This window comes from Brienomyrus brachyistius, chromosome 1 (assembly GCF_023856365.1).
Source record: "Brienomyrus brachyistius isolate T26 chromosome 1, BBRACH_0.4, whole genome shotgun sequence".
Lineage (NCBI taxonomy): Eukaryota > Metazoa > Chordata > Actinopteri > Osteoglossiformes > Mormyridae > Brienomyrus > Brienomyrus brachyistius.
The window spans coordinates 19,219,118-19,236,362 of record NC_064533.1 but is presented as its reverse complement, the minus strand read 5'-3'; the positions used below and the strand labels follow the sequence as shown (position 1 = coordinate 19,236,362).

General features: G+C 48.3%; 1 protein-coding gene across 1 annotated transcript in view; it reads right to left on the bottom strand.

The window, feature by feature from the left end:
* Positions 1 to 394: 394 nt before the first annotated feature.
* The window catches only part of osbpl1a (oxysterol binding protein-like 1A), a 30,374-nt gene continuing 13,523 nt past the window's right edge, over positions 395 to 17,245 (bottom strand). The window contains 14 exon segments of the mRNA XM_049013921.1: positions 395 to 1,728; positions 3,024 to 3,114; positions 3,554 to 3,677; positions 3,761 to 3,877; positions 4,083 to 4,206; positions 4,282 to 4,371; positions 4,617 to 4,724; positions 4,926 to 5,108; positions 5,463 to 5,560; positions 5,831 to 5,965; positions 6,164 to 6,239; positions 7,619 to 7,811; positions 10,581 to 10,653; positions 10,655 to 10,744. Of these exon segments, the coding sequence (XP_048869878.1) occupies positions 1,626 to 1,728; positions 3,024 to 3,114; positions 3,554 to 3,677; positions 3,761 to 3,877; positions 4,083 to 4,206; positions 4,282 to 4,371; positions 4,617 to 4,724; positions 4,926 to 5,108; positions 5,463 to 5,560; positions 5,831 to 5,965; positions 6,164 to 6,239; positions 7,619 to 7,811; positions 10,581 to 10,653; positions 10,655 to 10,744 (1,605 nt within the window). The 3' untranslated portion in view covers positions 395 to 1,625.

Below are 17,245 nucleotides of genomic sequence, written 5' to 3'. Positions count from 1 at the left end.
CAACATGCCTGTGTATGTGTACACACACATAGGTAAAAAGACAAAGGTGCAATACCCTATCACACAAGGCAGAGCAGTAGCCATGCGGTACCAGGATGTTGTGATGTTGGGTCTTTCAAAGGGCTTTGTGTGTGGCTCAGTGGGTAAGGATGCTGTGCCAGTGATCATAAGCTCATAGGTTCAAATCCTATGATTTGCAGAATGATTTCACCATTGGACCCCTTAACCTCAGTTGCTCCAGGTACTGGCTGACTTTACTTCCTCAATTGAACATTGCTTTGAATAAATAAATGTGAAGTGATTGAGCATTTAGGGAGAATATTGTCTTGGCCGCATTACCCTGCAGACGACAGCATAGCCATTCACGCTCAAAAGAACAGGGGCCACATACACATTCCTAATTACAAGCTTTTATTTAGCAGCATTAGAAGTTATAGTCTAACATTTCATATACACAGATTTCAAGACCAAATAAAACTACACGTTAAGAGCTCAACAGCTCACCTACAGTCAGTATGACTAAGTGTCCTGGAGGGCTGCCTATAAGTGATCACATGAGTGTCTGTTCTCCAGGGGGAGAGGCTGGACCACACATAGTTGACCTTTAACCCAAGAGTCCTCTTCCTGCTTTGCATAGCTGACATCTTGAAAATGTTTCGCGAGGCAAGGAAGAACGGTGCAGCATCCAGCCCCATTTGCGGATCCTTACTAAATGCTCTTTAATCCACGAGACTTTTTAATCCTCTTTAATCCGCCGTCAGCAGCAAGTGGGACTCTCACAGTCTCTTTATATTCCAACAGACAGTCTGCCGCAAGCACACGGTGCAGGAACAGGAACGTTCCGGAAATACTGAGACGTCTCCAAGTCGGAAACCAGCGGGGGGGGGGAGAGGGGGGGTGTTTGGGGTCAAATCCACTCGACAGTTTGTCCTGAGAAGGTCACAGGGGTGAAAGCAAAGCAAACCAAACCCTGCAGTAGGGTACAGGATAACCTTTCAGTCTGAAGTTCAGCAGTGGACATCAGCCGGAAATGAACTCGAAGTGACTCCCTCGATTAATACGCCACAGACAAGTAACTTCAACCCGTTGCATGCACAGGTGCATGAACCTTCAGTGCTCCTTTAATGCACTTTACACTGCTGATATGGTAACACGAACATTCATTAAACAAACAAACAAAAAAAAAAGATTCATATTCAACTCAAGACACTGCATCTTAAAAAATAAAATCAAAGCGTACATGATATTAGTGCAAAGAGATGATTTAACTCCACAGAGATTTGAAACCTGAGCAACTCATCCTTGGTCTGGGATGACAGATTTCATTTAAATGTGTCTTACTGGAAAAGTAATTTGTGTGGTTAGATGCTAAAATATAAAATAAAAATACACATCTACACTAGAAATACTTTAAATACATATATTTTTTAAATTAAGCAAGTGTTAAAGGCCATTATAGGGGGGAATCTTTAAAAAAAACCAAAAAAAAAAACAGACAAAACCCAGCCCAAAAAAAGGGTCACAACATCAACAACACAAAGAACAGCACCACCCACAGGACAGGAGTTAAACTGCAGAAGCTGACGTCAGAAATGTCGAGCGTCTTCACTTCATCAAAGGGCACACTAATAAATATCAGGAAGTCCGGCATAGTTTCTGTCCCAGTAACCACCAGAGAAGATCCAATCCTGGGCACCGTTGTGAGGGTTGGGTGCTTGGTTGAACCACCTTGAAAAAAATGCAGAGAACGATGATTGGTCAGAATGTTCGTCCACCAGCAGTGGCCCTGCCCCCAACCAGCACCGCAACACAGACACACCCTGTATAAACAGATGGGCTTTAACAAGAGTGTTTCTTCGATAACGGCAAATTTGTATATATGCACATTTTCACATATATATTTATATATTTTGCTTGTATATTGTATAGCTTTTAATTGTCATATTGTATAGTCTTATTGCTATTTTATTACTCCTCTTGTCCATTTTGCTGCTGTAACAATGCAAATTTCCCATCTCTGGGGTTAATAAAGATCTAATCATCTTGATATGCTTATTAGGTTTGCATAGTATGAACAGCTCTGAAAATGTACCCAACAAGAAACTTAATTTTCAATTAAAAGTATATGTTTTTCAGAAACTGCCATGCTACAGTAAACCGAACACTGGTGCTCGGCCTTAGAATAATATTCAGAGGCCTCTCAGGTTACTATTGTTAAAGCCCAGAAAACCGAACTCTAAAGCGAGGCACTCGCTCGTCATGGGGGGGGGAAGCTTCTGGGAGGTGCTGCCTTCAGACCAATATAGACAGAAAAATCATTGCCCACCCAAGCGAAAATAACTGGCAAACATTTACAGTTAAAAATTAAAAAAATGCAAAAAGGAAATAAGCCCCTGAATTATGGGAATATTAAAATACTGTTATAGTTCTGCTGTCTAATTCATTAGACAGCACAGATCCACCACCATGTTTCAATGGAGCTGTTAGCAGAAAGGAAAAGCCTGTGGATTCCAAGCTTTTTTCTGGGCAAAGCATCCAGCCAAATGATCTGATTGTAAAAAATCACCACAATCACACCAAAACCACAAAGACCAGGCGTGAAATTCAGATTAAGCATGGTCTTGTGCTCAGATTAATTCATCCACTTCTGTTAATTAGTTTCCACTATATTATTTTAGTGTAGGGATTTTGCACAATTAAGGTAGTGCTTGCAGTTCTCAGGTGATCCTGTGGGTGGTGCAGTTTGAGAAAACACAAGCCAAAAGCACTCCAGACAGCAGGAAGCAACTCAAACCTGGGGCCGAGTGGGGAGCTTCTTCACATAAAAACAGAGGAGGAGATATCAGAGAGAAGGGTGATGTGTTAGCAAATGCACAGCAACTGTGGACCACAAGGCACTGGCAATGAAATGACCAAGAGCAACATCACATTCTAAGGAATCATGTGACAAGCAGTGTGCTGACAAACTGGCCATGACATCATTGGCTAGGTGACCGTAGTGCCCCGCCCCTGGCCCCACCCACCTCATCTTCCAGTCCTCGTCGGATTTTGAGCGGACTTTCCGGGCGGCTCGCTGCTTTTCCTCCAGCCGCTTCTTCTCCTCACTTGCCATGTCTGATGCAAATGAAAGAACAGAAACGGCTTGAATTAAAACAGCTCAAATGACCTGAGCGGTTTTGCAGGAGACAGCGGACTAGACTGGGCATAAAGATCGAGGAAATTAGACCTCAGGATTAACATATACACCTATAATTATAACCTGTAAAATATTTGTATTTAAAAAGGTCACTTCCAGAGCTAGACAGACAAAAATAAACCTATAAGATACATAGCACATTCACAAAAACTGCTCAAATGACTCAAGCTCTTCATTGGGAGATGGTGAATTAGGTAGGGCTGTGAAGATCAAGCAAATTAGACCAGAAGATTAAAATAGACACCTACATAAAAGTACATGCAAAAATAACCTGTAATTTTATGTATTTAAAGGTCACTTCCAAAGCAAGACAGACCAAAACAAAGCTATAACACACAGATGAAATTGAGGGCATACCTATATCCCCGTTCTCCATGGCTCGGATGTCTGGCCGCAGCCGGCAATCCGTCTTGGGAATGACCCCCTCCATGTCCTTATCGAATTCGTTCAGCTGCATGGCGAACAGGGTGAAGCTGTACATCTGTGATTGGATGGAAGAGACGTCAGTCAGGGATGGGGCGGGACAGTCGGAGGCTGAGGAGGCCAGGCGGTACGCCCTCAAACCTCGGTGGAGTTGGGAGGCCTTGGTGCTATTCTCCACAGCAGCTGGCTGCCCGGGATCATCTCCACAGTCTCAACGTCAGGGAGGGGCATCTCCTCGATCTCCTCGGCACCGGGGCCCTGCGGAGGAAGGGGCATTTTGCTCAGCAGTCAATAAAAAAAAAAAACCGTCATCCGGAAGCACTAAGAAGTGCCAGATATCCTCTGGTCACCATAGAGGTGCTGGAGGAGTCCGGCGACTGCTCTGCTACGGCACGTCAGGGGTTCCCCTTGGGGGAGGTGCTCTCAGGCACACCACTCACAGGCGCCCTGCATGTTTACATACATGTTTGCCCTTCTTCTCCTCCGCATTCTTCCTGTCGTTCTTCTTATGGGTGTCATAAGCCGCTGGGTCCAAGGTGTACAGGCACTCAGTCCACTTCCCGTAGAGGGCACACAACTTCTTCTTGCTGCAACGCAAAGGGGGCACCGTTGCACGGATGGCATGAAGTCACATCTACCAAGGCACCCTTCTCTGCAGCTACCTCTTATCCAGGATGTAGCCTTCCACTTTGTGAAGCTCCTTTCCGAACAGGCCGCAGGGTTTGAAGCTCAAACAGCATTTTTCCCCAGATCTGTCAAGAAAAAAAAAACTATTAAACTCTTTCAAGATGCTTTTGCTTTCACAGGATAATACTTTTTGAACAGTAACATTAACTACACTCCAGTTCCTCTTTAATTACACCCGTATGTGAATCTGTATCCTGTATTTTGCTGCATGAATGGCAGGGCTAAGAGTCATATAACAAGACCAGGGCCATGCAGCAGTGGTGCCTCCACAGTGCCCCCTGCAGGCGCAGTGGGATCCAGCCTCTCTTACTTGTGGTTGATCACCTCCACGTTGCCGTACTGTTCAATCCACAGCTGGCCCACGATGATGTTGTGAACGCAGCAGGTGGGGTTGGTCCATGTGTACGCTTCACCATACCTCATGACACAAAAAAAAAAGTGTGGTGACTTACTAGTGGTCACACTAGACATGCTACTGCATCATTAAGGAAGCAACAATAAAGGTATAATTATCTGTGAAGCCAACAGAATTAGCCAAAGAATTACAGCAATGCTATGTTTTATTCAAGCACCAGCTCGGTGCTGCCCCCTAGGGGCTCCAGAACAAAGACCAGCTTACCTGGGCAGCTCCAGGGTAATGATGCCTTTGGGCTCAGCCTCCACACTCTTGCCCCAGAACTTGAGCTTGGGGTATATGGAGCCATGGAAGACGAAGTCGTTCTTCATCCCTTCGGCGTAGAAGGCACTGACAGGGGGGTGGTGACTGACCTGTTCTGAGATCAGCCGGAACCCCAGGTCCTCCCTGGGAAACAAGAAAACAATAAAATAAAAACTCAGTTCCGATGGCAGATAAAGCGCCATAAAGGTTAATGTTTAATTATTCACATTTACGCCTTGGCAGACACGCTCTCGAAATGTCATGTTCGGTAAGGCTCCTTAGAAGATTCCGGCACGGCTCCGCCTGCTTATACCAAACACCACAGCCCACTGGGCATGTGCGATTTGGCCATGATGGCGGCCCCCACCCCCAGGGCTGATGGGACGTGGGGCCATGGCTCCTTGCCGTTGCCAGTGACAGGAATTAGATCCCTGGTCTAAGCAGACACATTACACCAGCACTCACGGGCAACCTGAGGCAGGGTGGGGGTGCCCCTACCTGACCAGCTCGTAGGTCTCCCCAAGCAGCGGGTTGAAGGGCTTGCCCGTCCTCTCCCACTGTGAGGCGACGGCTGACACTGCAAAGGCTGCCACACACTGTGGGCACCGGGTGGCATTTGACAGGGTTAGAGTCAGGGGTTCGAGAGAAACGCACAAATGGGCAGATGCTGCCTTACCCTCCTAAAGATAACACTGGTTATAATATAATACAATATACTTTGGTTTAACTCAGTTACTATGTTGGAATTTCCCTGTTTACCCTCACAAAACAGACCTGAAATTAATATTTGAATTTCTATCTGCGTCTGTCCTAGAGTGCTTTGCACACAAAACGCACTGGCATAAGATCCCCAGACCCTGGGGTACCTTCATCCTCTCAATGGAGTCTGAAGAGGAGTTGGCCCTGTGGATGAGGTACGTGTGCTCCATGTATTCAGTGAGGCGCTGCAGGAAGCTAAGCGGCTCGTTGAAGATGACCGGCATGGTGATCTTGGACAGCTCCTGTGAGAGAGACAGAGAGAGAGAGAGAGAGCAGATGTGAGAAGAACGAGCAGGCAGCTGCACCACTAACACTCTGAAGTGCTGCATTCATCACCCGACATCAACAAAGGCACATGTGAGGCCTCCCAGCCAATCTTCAGGTCTCTACAGTATCTGGGAATGTGCAAGTGTCACCAAAGAGTCAGGAAAGTTTCTTACCATGCCGATGCATTTCCTCAGGATGCTCCAGATGCTGAAGTCGTTCCTGGAGAACATGGGAGCTGGAAGGCTCGTCCTGGAGGACACAACATGGCCGAGACCGATGAGTACGGATCCAAGTGTGTTGAGCCGCTGCTCAGTGCTATCAAGGGCCTGTATCTGGGTACCAGTGGATGTGAAGGTGGCACTGGCAGGCAGTATGAGCATGTTATGGTGAAGAGCAGAACCCAAACGATGACCGTCATTCAGATCTTTACTCTGTTCATCAAAAGTGTCTCACTTCTTGATAAAGACCAGCACGGGAATGACCAAAAAAAAAAAAAAAAACCCTTAAAAAGTCACACACACACACACAGACAGACAAACACACACACACACACACACACACACACACACACAAACACAAACACACACACACATGCGTGTTGCGTTTCTGAAACATATACCCGAGATGCAGATATTCAAGCTGGCTTGCATACCTCTCTCCTTCCCATTTACAGTATCCAGGACCCATGCTCTGGCAGGACAATTCTATTGAGGACTTGTCCTCTGGCTAGATGCCAAGGCTATCTGGACACAAAACTGGAGGGTTTGGAGGAGGGGTGCACAGAGGGACTTCCCACTGTGTGACTGTCTGGGCACTCACAAAGAAGGAGCAGATCACAACCAGAAGGTTTACAACCCCGTCAACTGTCTCCCTGTCAGAACTGTCTTCTATAGCAGTCTAAACATTCAATTCTCAGTTAGCTTAAACCAGAAATAAACATCCAAAGGCGAGGATTTTGATGTTCCAGCAGCCCGTGATACAACAGGCAGAGCATCGCTCAGCCGAGGACGCTTCTTAATTACAAGAATTGCTACGTTACAGTGGAACTTCATCAAAGTTTCATGCCTTCAATGGAGAAAGGTTTCTGTTTGTGGGCTCATCTCCTCGTAACCTCAGGCAGCACGGAGCTGTAAATTATTCAGTCTCTGTGGAAAGACTGGCAAATACATGAAAAAAGAAGGTCAGCTTCTCTAATGCGACTGAGAAGAGTTCCCATGAACTCAAAGGCCAGCTGAACAAGGGATAATCAGGGGGGAGAGAGAAGCACCTGCCATCTCTAAAAGGAAACGAGATGTGCTGGTTCACAGAGGGAATGCACCACACCAACCCTGGAGATGTACTGATAAGACGTGTGGTATATCAGGCTACGTCCCGCCGTGAAAACAACCCTTCAGCCTTAGATGATTCATCTGGCCTGTTAAAAAAAATCCAGCCAGTCACTCGCACATTAGCCAGGATCCATAACAGGATGCTCGATTTAATACCAGGTGTAACAAAGACCAAGTCTTCCTTGGCATGAATTTCTTTTTTGAGGCTCCATTTCCAGTCATTGCACAAGCTTTCTCCAGGACGTCCATGAGCTTGGAGCCTGTGTAACGGAACTCCAAGCAGGTTGACGCCTGGCTTACCTGTGCCTCCTGACGCCATTGGCCTGGAGCTCCAAGGGGACCTCCTCGTCTTCCCGTGACATGCTGGCGGGAAATCTGCGGCCACCCGTTGGCCGGACGTGCCTCTCCTTCTCCTGTTCCTCCTCTTCGTCCTCCTCGAAGGAGTGGCTGGCGACTGTCTCAAACCCACTCAAGGAGTGCGCCGAGTCGGACTCTGTGGCAAGAATGAAGGAGGCGGCATGTCAGTGAAGGATGTCTGTGCCGAATGCCAGCACGTCCCCACAAAAAGCAGCCGCCCTACGTACCCCGCCCCTCACCCCTACCCCCACGGGCTGCCGCTGCCCAGAGAAATCCGATCTGAGGATAGAGTTGCACGCACAGGCTACTGTGTGGACCAGCTACCACGGGCAACGCTTGTATGGATAGATTCGGACGACGCTAAGAGCATCATCACCGGCAGCTTGGCGACGCGTCAGTTCAGTGCTCACAGTCACAGATCGCCGATTCATATTCCGGCCAAGATATGCGCCAGACAATGGAACCAAAAGCAACGTTTCCTCCACGAACTGCATGCAAACTTGATATTGGTTGGCGGGAAAACAGGAAGAAAGCACTGCCCCATCTGGCAAATTAGCAAATAAGTCCACGGATGTCCAAACTCAGGAACCAAGGCCTATTAGCACCTCAGAGCCTGCTAACCAGCCCAGCTAAGAAACTGAACTAAACTGGATCCCTCCAGCTGGAATCGTCACTCCAGAATCCATTCTCCACTTCCTTGACTCCCAAAAAAGCTGGACTGCAGCTTTCAGTCCCAGAGGATCCATGATGTAATTGTGATTTACGTGTTATTACTGAGGCAAAGCTCATCTGGATCTGTCATGATGGGCAGCCAATAAGGAGCCAGGAATTAAAACAGAGCGATTTTAACAGGAGTATTGTAGGGCAACTGCTAACAAGCTCAGGTCACCCACTGTCATGCTACACACTCCGTATTGTGTAGGAGCTTCGCTAGGATCTTAAGACCCCTGGGGCTTTGCCCAGAGACCCAATCTGTCCAAGGGTTCTGAAACAGGTCCTTAAAACATCAGAGCTAAAGAAATCATTTGGGGTATGTTTGGATCATTCAGGGGAACCGAGACCAGCCAAACCCAAGAAAGCAAGCCTGACATTGTTAGGAAAAAAATCCCTCTTAGTTGCTTGCGTCCATTAGCAGCAGACACTGCGCAAAACATAACTACCTGAGCCATGGCGTCTAGTGAGACCTGGTACGAATGGGGATAGATCCCAAACAGACACATGCATGATTAAAGATGCATCAGCAAAAACATCACTGGTACAGCATGCAGTGATTAAGTGTGTTTTCCCACATGATGTTTTAGACACTGCAAAGCCAGAGAGATCCTTCCGGAAGAGAACCCTATCTGAGAGCATGTGTCTGGGGTTAGTCCATCTAAAGGCCACAGACCTAGTCAGTCAGTCAGCAAGCGAGGTGTCTGGGTAGTGAGGTAAATATACATATCAACATATTGTATGCAGGGATGGGGACTCGAGTGTGTGACTCAGACTGGAGTTGCACTTGAATCGCTCCTAAATTGACTTCCGACTTGACTCTGACTCATCGATAGCGACTTGTGAACAACAAGAGTCTTTAAGGCTCTGTTGAAATGTAGACATTTCTACTGAATAGCATTGAGTGTACAACTCTCCCCAAAACTGTAAAGGTGTTAATCTGTGCACAGCCACATCTCCTTGCCATAAATTTGAATAATTAGCAAATATGTGCCAAAAAAAACCTTTTTGTTTCTGACATACCCTTCCAAGTCAAGGTGTGTTTTCCTACAGCTTACAAACTGCCTGCTCCTCTTTGTGCCCCATGTACGGCATGTAGTACTACATCTTAAATTATTCGGAGCTGCATCACAAATTCAGATTTGACAGTTTAATAAAGTAAAAACATAATGCCAGCAAATAATTCAATTGAACAGTAATATCACTGACCGCTCTCCCAAAGACAGCAGCATGGCTACATACATTAATTTAACTTTTTAGCATAAAGTTTGCAGTGTTACTTGCATAATCATTTATTTTGATTGCACATACACACACAATCTGAGAGACAAATTGATTTTACCCATTAATTGGACTTTTTGCTTTAGAATGATGTGTGAAAATGAAAATCGTGATGTACTTAAACATGCAGTTACTTTAACGGCACAACAAACGGGGTCCTGGCTATACTCATTCATTAGCCATCACATCACTTTAATGTAGTTGAGGGCGGAGTCCAGCATGGTTTGGTCTGGCTCCTACATAGTTGATTGTCATTGCCAAGTTTGACTATGTTTGTAACTGTTCACACTAATTAAAGTGCACCTGTTCAGCTCAATGGATGTCTTCATCATTATGATATTTTTGAGAAAGGATTCGTTTTGAATCTACATTAGAAAAGGGCTTAGGTTCCTGAAAAAATGTATTGCTTCAAAGGCATTTGAAATAGCGATTACTCTGAAAATGTACACAAGCCTAAGGAACAATGAAACATGCAGTATCTGAAATCCTCAACTGGTGATTCCCATTACTTATAGTAAAAAAAAAAAAAAAAAAAAAAAAAAAAAATACGCCATTAAATTTTTGATAAACAGTTATGTGGAACTGGAACTATGATGGAGTCTTGAGACTTGACTCAGACTCTCATTTTGTGACTCGTGAACGTCTCTGATATTAGGGGAAAACATAGCTATGTAAAAGTACTCCCTGTCAAAATCTTTTTCTGTGAGTCAAATCTCAGGCTCCAGGATCTCCTGCTAACACTGATGTTAATACCAAGCACAATAGGGTAATCATCTCAAGGTAAGGCGACACATATTGAATTGACACTGAATCGGAACAGATCAACACGTACGCAGCATGCGGCTGCTGGACCGTCTTGAGGGGAACGTTCATAGTCATACAGCAAAAAAAGGCAGCCGCAGCTAGCACTCACCAGAGATGGCGTCGTAGAACTCATCCTCACTGAGCGCGCTCCGGGGTGATGAACCCTTGACAACCGACTGCTCCCAACTCGTGGTGCTCAGTGGCCAGTGTCTGCAGTGCTTCTGACAAGATCTTGTTCTTCTCCACCTCGTGCTCCAGCTTCTGGCTACGCACCTGGGGGGAGGGGGGGCGGTGCAGGAATGATACAGCTTTAGCGCCCTCAGCTGGACCCGGCTGTTAAGTTTGGCCCCGGAGAGGGCCCTGCCGCCACACCTACACCTGTTTCCTTCTGCACTGGTTATCGCCTGGTAACGTTAAAACATGTAGCGGTGAACAAGAGACTCACCTGGAGCGAGGCCGGCCACACGCAATGCACGGGGACAGCCTGTGCTTCGCATGCAGGCGTTCCAGGTGCACGACAGCTCCGCCCCACCCCCCATCCCGTCTCTGCTACCTCCGGTTATCGCGGCGGCAACAACATACCCGGCGCCCCCTGGAGTCTCCGGTTTCCTCCCGGTGGAACTCAATCTCCTGTCACAGACGGGATCATGTGGCCGGAGGGACGGATCACATTCTCGGGGGCTGTTTTTGTTCGTTCGACGCCGACAGGAGGTAAACATACGACAAAGGGGGCGAGTTCGAATCCCAAAAAAGGAACGACTGCCTAGTACTAAGATCCAGACCAAACCCGTTTTAATGTGTGATGTATGCCAAGAGTGGGATGATAACCCAAAGCTCTTGGTGAAACAGGGTTCCGATCCAATCCTTGTAAATCTATCCAAAATAGCACAACAGCTTCCAGACATACAGACAATGGGGGGGACCAATATGACGCGTTTATAACCGCCTGACTGCCGTCTCCTTTTATAGCATGATGTTTTAATGATAACAGGGTGCTCAGGTTACGGGCCACTTACCACTCTCGGTCATCAATGGCTGACCACTGAACACTGAAGTGTTTAGATAAACAACAACGGGCACCGTGGCCTCGGAGAAAGAGCCGGAAAAACACCAAACACATCACCCCTGTGAAATAAGGCCACAGGGGCATGAACATCCCCCTGGCAGTGATACAGAGTTTGCCATGCAGCAGTCTTCCTCAGAGAGAGAAAGAGGAGAAACGCGATGGACAATAAGCCCTGATGACCATGGAGGGCATGGGATGGGGGGGGGGGGGGGGGGGGGGGGGGAGGGGGGCTCATCAGAGAGGCTTTTCCATGAAGGATCTGCTGTGATGCTGTAACCACGACAAGGCAGCCAAGCAGAGAGCAGAGCAAGCAGACCTGTGCTTTGATTGGCTAGACTTCTGGGGGTGGGTAGGGGGGAGCTGTAAGGTCCCCTTGAGGGCTCATTGGAAAACAAGCTTACATGCAACCACCCCCCAAGACACAGGGCAGAGGCACAAACAAAGAGCACGACATGAAAACGGTGAAGTGAAGGAAGCAGACAGGGTGAGTGAGTGAAGAGCTGGGGTCAACCACAACCCCACTCCCTCTGCTGGCCACAAAGCTCACCACACACCCCGGACACGGAGGCAGAAGTGAAATCAACATGCAGGCTCTCTGTGGCTGAGGCCCCTCCCACCCTCCACAGTGTTGAAAATTTAGCAAAAATTTTAAAATTGGTTAAATGCTCTTTTTATAAAAGGTGTTGACCAGAGCAGCAGGTTAGAGACAGAATTCCACCGTAAATTAGCCAGCATCTTCCAAACATGCAACGCAGTCCAACACGGCTGGGCTTGTATTTACTGACTTGTTTTCCCAGTTCTCTCCCATGGGAGGTAGCAAAGGCAGCAAATGTCAGCTACTCTGTCCCCAAAGACTCGCTGGCTCTTGCTTTCTATTTCCCCGTCCGCCGACCGACTTCCCTCTCACAGGTCTCTTCCCAGACCAGCGTTTGGCTGCAGAGAGGAGAATCACTTTGGTGGGACACAGGTGGCTAGTTTGAGCTGCTGGCAGGAAGTACGGCACGGCTGGATTGATACACGCTGAACACGGTGGAGCGGCCGCTCTCAACGCGAAGCCCGTCAGCCTCCTGTGCGGGAATCAGGTTCCTCACGGTATTTATAGTGTTCTCTGGACTCCTGATCCATGTCCTCCACAAAGAGCATCTTTCCAAAGGTCTCCAGCCTCAGCAACTCGACCCCATTTTAAACCCGACACCCTCTCCCCCGAGACGGAAAGACCATTACCCCCCACGTTGATGCATCTTTTTTGAAAAACTACAGGGTGTTACAATATTATTGTAAATCCATCAGTTACTTGATGGAGAGGAAATAAAACACCCCCAGATGTAAAACGTTCGGCAGTATGTCATGACACCACAGAGCTATCAGCTGTTTCCTCTTTCAAACCCGGAACTATGGACAGCATAGCAGAATAATGAACCGCATGGACCTAATCCATGGGCTACCGGGCACAGCCCAGCTTCCTCAGGCACACAGAGGACACGCAGTTAACCACGAGGCCCCCTGCTGGCTGGCGTCGAGCTCCTGCTGAACGTCCTGGAATCCCCCTGACAAGCTGCCACAAGCAGGGAAGTGTTTCACATGTTTTTCTGAGCTATAAGCGAGCGCGAGCCAAGCACTGCGAGTCACATTCCCTTTCGGAATTGCTCACAGTCGGCTAGAGCAAGCCGGCCCACATCTCAATGCTGCCTCATTTCCTTCTCATCTTCTGCGCACAGCTCACCCACAAGGACTGCAGAGTCCGCAGCCAAGCAAAGTGAATTCCCACAATGCCGACTGACGTCACTGAAGTAATTAATGAAACGATGCTTTATTTGCCCCTCCTCCCAAACCCCATCGGAGACCTCGGAATCACAGCACTGGATATCTCTAACCACACGGTCAAACCTGCATCCAAGGGGGATAAATGCACTGATTCCACTGACGTGGATTCTGACTCTCCAAAGCCACATTTTCATAGCCAGTGCTACTACTCATCTCCCTTGGCCTGGCCTACGACTCTAACACCATGAGTCACATGACCATTCTGCATGTCGATTGTCACTAGCAATGTGACAGACACACAGCGTTAAACACGTAGGCACACGGACACACTTTACTGAAAGGAACCTGGGTAAAGAAAGGGAAACAAACTGCCCTTTACCTGAATAATGCTAAAATAGCCACACATTGGCACACGTACGGCGCAGCCCCTCATCCATCAGCCCTACACTGCCAGCGACACTGTGGTATCGGCACGCGCTGTGGCCCTGGTAGCCTCCTCTAGCCCAGCAGCCCGTAGAGTGCGGCTCCAGCGAGACAAGCCCTCTGCAGAGCTCAGGGAAGCTGTCAGTAGCGCATTTCTGCTGTCTGTCTCTCTCTCTCTCTCTCTTCCTCCCTCCCTCAACAGCATCCCGCCATCCCTCCCTCTCTCTATACAAACCTCCAGCTCTTGCTCACCATCATCTATATGTCTATATTTATATTATATTATATACATACTACTTCATCTCCCCATCTCGTGTGTGTGTGTGTGTGTGTACATTTTTTAATATTATATATATTTATATATATTCACTTCATGATACAGCAGGGATTGGGCAAATTGGTGTCTCTAAACCGGATCAAGTGGTTGTTTGCACCAATCCCACACCCATTATAACCATGGTCACAGGTGAAACGAGCCCCCCCTCCACCTCTGACAAAAGCTAGGTGATCACCCCCATGCCCTGTGGATGTCCTGCAGGAGAACAACATTCAGCATCGTGATCAGTTGTTAACAGTGCGAGGCATGAAAGACTAGACTGGCGGAGAGAGAGTGAAAATGCGCCGCTCCCTTTTGTGTACAGGCACCAGCGCAAACAAAGATAAAACAAGCATGCAGCCGGCACAAGGCGCCTGGAGCAGCTGTCCGCGAGTACGTCAAACGGGAAGGCGTGCCGAGCCGAGCGCGTTTGGATGGAGGTGCACACAGGCTGCCCCGCATCAGCTCGGGCAAACATTCCCATCCAATGGGATAGCTCCGGAATGGCCCATCTGCTGTGCTCGGTGTGTACCTACTGCACCCCCCCCCCCCCCGCCCCCCAGTCCTGCACACCTCAGGTCCTGCAGTACTTTAAGGATTGCCTAAGAATGCATGCGCAAAAAGCCTGCAGGAGATAAAAACCCCCCCCCCCAAAAGATGTTCTCCTGTGTTTCTGAGATAACCGGGCTGGTGTCGAAGCCTCGCAAACAACCTACTAATCTGTGAAACCAGACCCCATGTACCTCGCACTATTTGCTTAATGACAGGCCTGTGGACAGGCCTAATCCACAGCATGCCCCCCCTCCGACGTGTCAGCCATGGCAAACAGGGGAGGAGGCCAATCCTGGGACAGTAGGCCTCCAGAAATGAAGGTGCCCAGTGCCCTTCTCTGGCTGTCATCCCGGAGTCGAAATCCAGCATAAACATGATTAGGCTCCATTATGTGTGTCTAACATTTGTATTACCAATGAGATACCACCCCCCCCCCCAACCCTGCACGAACTGGGTACCATTTTGGCAACAGTCGCTTGGTAAATACCTCAAAGCCAATGAGGTTCTTGCTCCACCAGCACTGGGCCCATCTCAGAACCCACCACACACACAGACACACAGAGGCAGACAGAGTGGTCGAGCTCAGCACAAACATAGCCAGCAAATGATGGCCACTGCCCCCCCCCGAGGAAGCACTGCCAGGCAGAGCAGTCCTTATTCAGAGTCGCGTCTGCAAAGTGCCCATCGCTAAACAGAGTGAAATGAAGCGGACTGGTCCGAGCGGTCAAGCAAGTGCATGCGTCTGTGCTAAGAGTTTTTAACAAGTGCGGAGCTCTGATGTGCCAACTATCCCATATTTAGTAAGTTCAGATTCAGCAAAACGATGGAGCTAAACCTGGTCATCCATTAATCAAGCCACCAGGGTCCTGCTGCTATGACAAAAAAAAAGAAATAATGCTTCATTAGCTATTTGGACATGTACCAGTACCAGGGACTTGAACCAGCAACCTTCTGATCACAGCACAGAGGACTGACCCACTTGAGCTATACATGTGGTGAGGTCATCCACCGAATGGCACATCCATCATGGACTCCACACCTCAGCGACATGAAGGCTGCGCTCACACTGCAGGCCTTAATGCTCAGATCGCATTTTTTTGTTTGCCTGTCCACATTACTCTTTAATGTGGGCGATATCGGATTTCAGTGTGAACGGTTCACTGTACTGAACTGGCCCGCCGCATGGGCACAAAACAACAAAGACGCAATGACGCGCATGCGCAGCAACAAAGACGTCACTTTTACTGATGCAGGAAGTTACTCTCCAGCACGGAGGCACCGGATGTACGCTCATGCTCAAACTCCTTACCCTCCACTGGCCAGCTTCTGTGCTCTCCTCCATGTTTGGCACTCTGACGCAAACATATGGTGACTTCCGCCTGTGCAGAATTGCGACGAACAATGATCGAGAGTGACGTAAAAGTCGCATGAATTCCGATTTCGGAGTTCAGACTGAGGTCGCATTGCAAAAAAAAAATCAGACCTGTATCCGATTTATGACCACATACTGAAGTGGCCCAAATCGGAATTGAAAAATTCCGATTCCATGTGACTTATGCTGTTCACATTGTCATGAAAAAATGTGATACGAGTAAAAAAAAAAAATTAAAAAAAATCGGATTTGGGCCACCATTTGTCCTGCAGTGTGAATGTAGCCGAAGATTAAGCAGCCAGTGCTTGCTGTTTGCAGATGTGCGCTTCCAATGGCCTCAGCCTGGCAGATGTGGAAAAGTACATCTGGCTTTGCAGCTGTGTTGACCACTTTGCAAAAGGGGTCGTTCAAAATCAACAGCTACGCAAACTTCCATCATCAATGATCTTCGATAAGAACTACGAGCATCTCCCGTTTCCCATGCCGAGCTTCTGGAGCATGCTGGGATTGCGTTCAGGAACACTCTGTACAGAAAAGTCAGCCTGCTATCCCTGGAGATGCTTCCTACATGATTTCCTTAATGTGCCTGAGCATGGCTGCAGGAACTTTACTTTATTTACATTTCAACTTACATTTTAACCTCATCCTTAACATCCTTTTAACATCTTACATTTTCAACCTCTGAGGACATCAGTCATAGTGCTCCCTTCTTTTCACAAAAGGGACACACTTATAACTCACCACGACACACCTGGTCTGCTGTCAAACCTCTAAATGGCACACAACGGCTCACATCGCCCCCAATTTCCTCCCCCGTCCCACTACCCATGCAAAGTCCCGCTGTTTTATAACCTCCCTGCAAGTCACCCCCTGGGGGAAACTGCACCCGTTGCCATCACACATGCTGTCCCCTTCATTCCCAAGGATGCCTCACTGCGGCGGCCAACAGGCATTCAAGGCGAGCTCTGTATGAAGCAGAGGGTGTTCAGATGGTACCTTCTGTGAAGGGGCTGTGTCCTGTCATGCTCCACTCTGCCAGGCTCCTTCCTACACGTGCCCCCCAGCCAGCTGCATTCCTGCCTCCCATGAGCTCCACGGCGATCGCAGCTCTGAGAGCACACACCGGGGACGTGGTGTGCCGCTAGCTCCGCCCCCCTCCTGACCTCCCTGCTCCCAGTCCGCTCCCTCCCTCCCTCCCTGGAGCGCCCAGCAGATGATTCATGGCTCAGAGAGGGCTTGGCTTGCCGCGCCACGGCAGGAGAACCTGCACCGCTGGTTAAT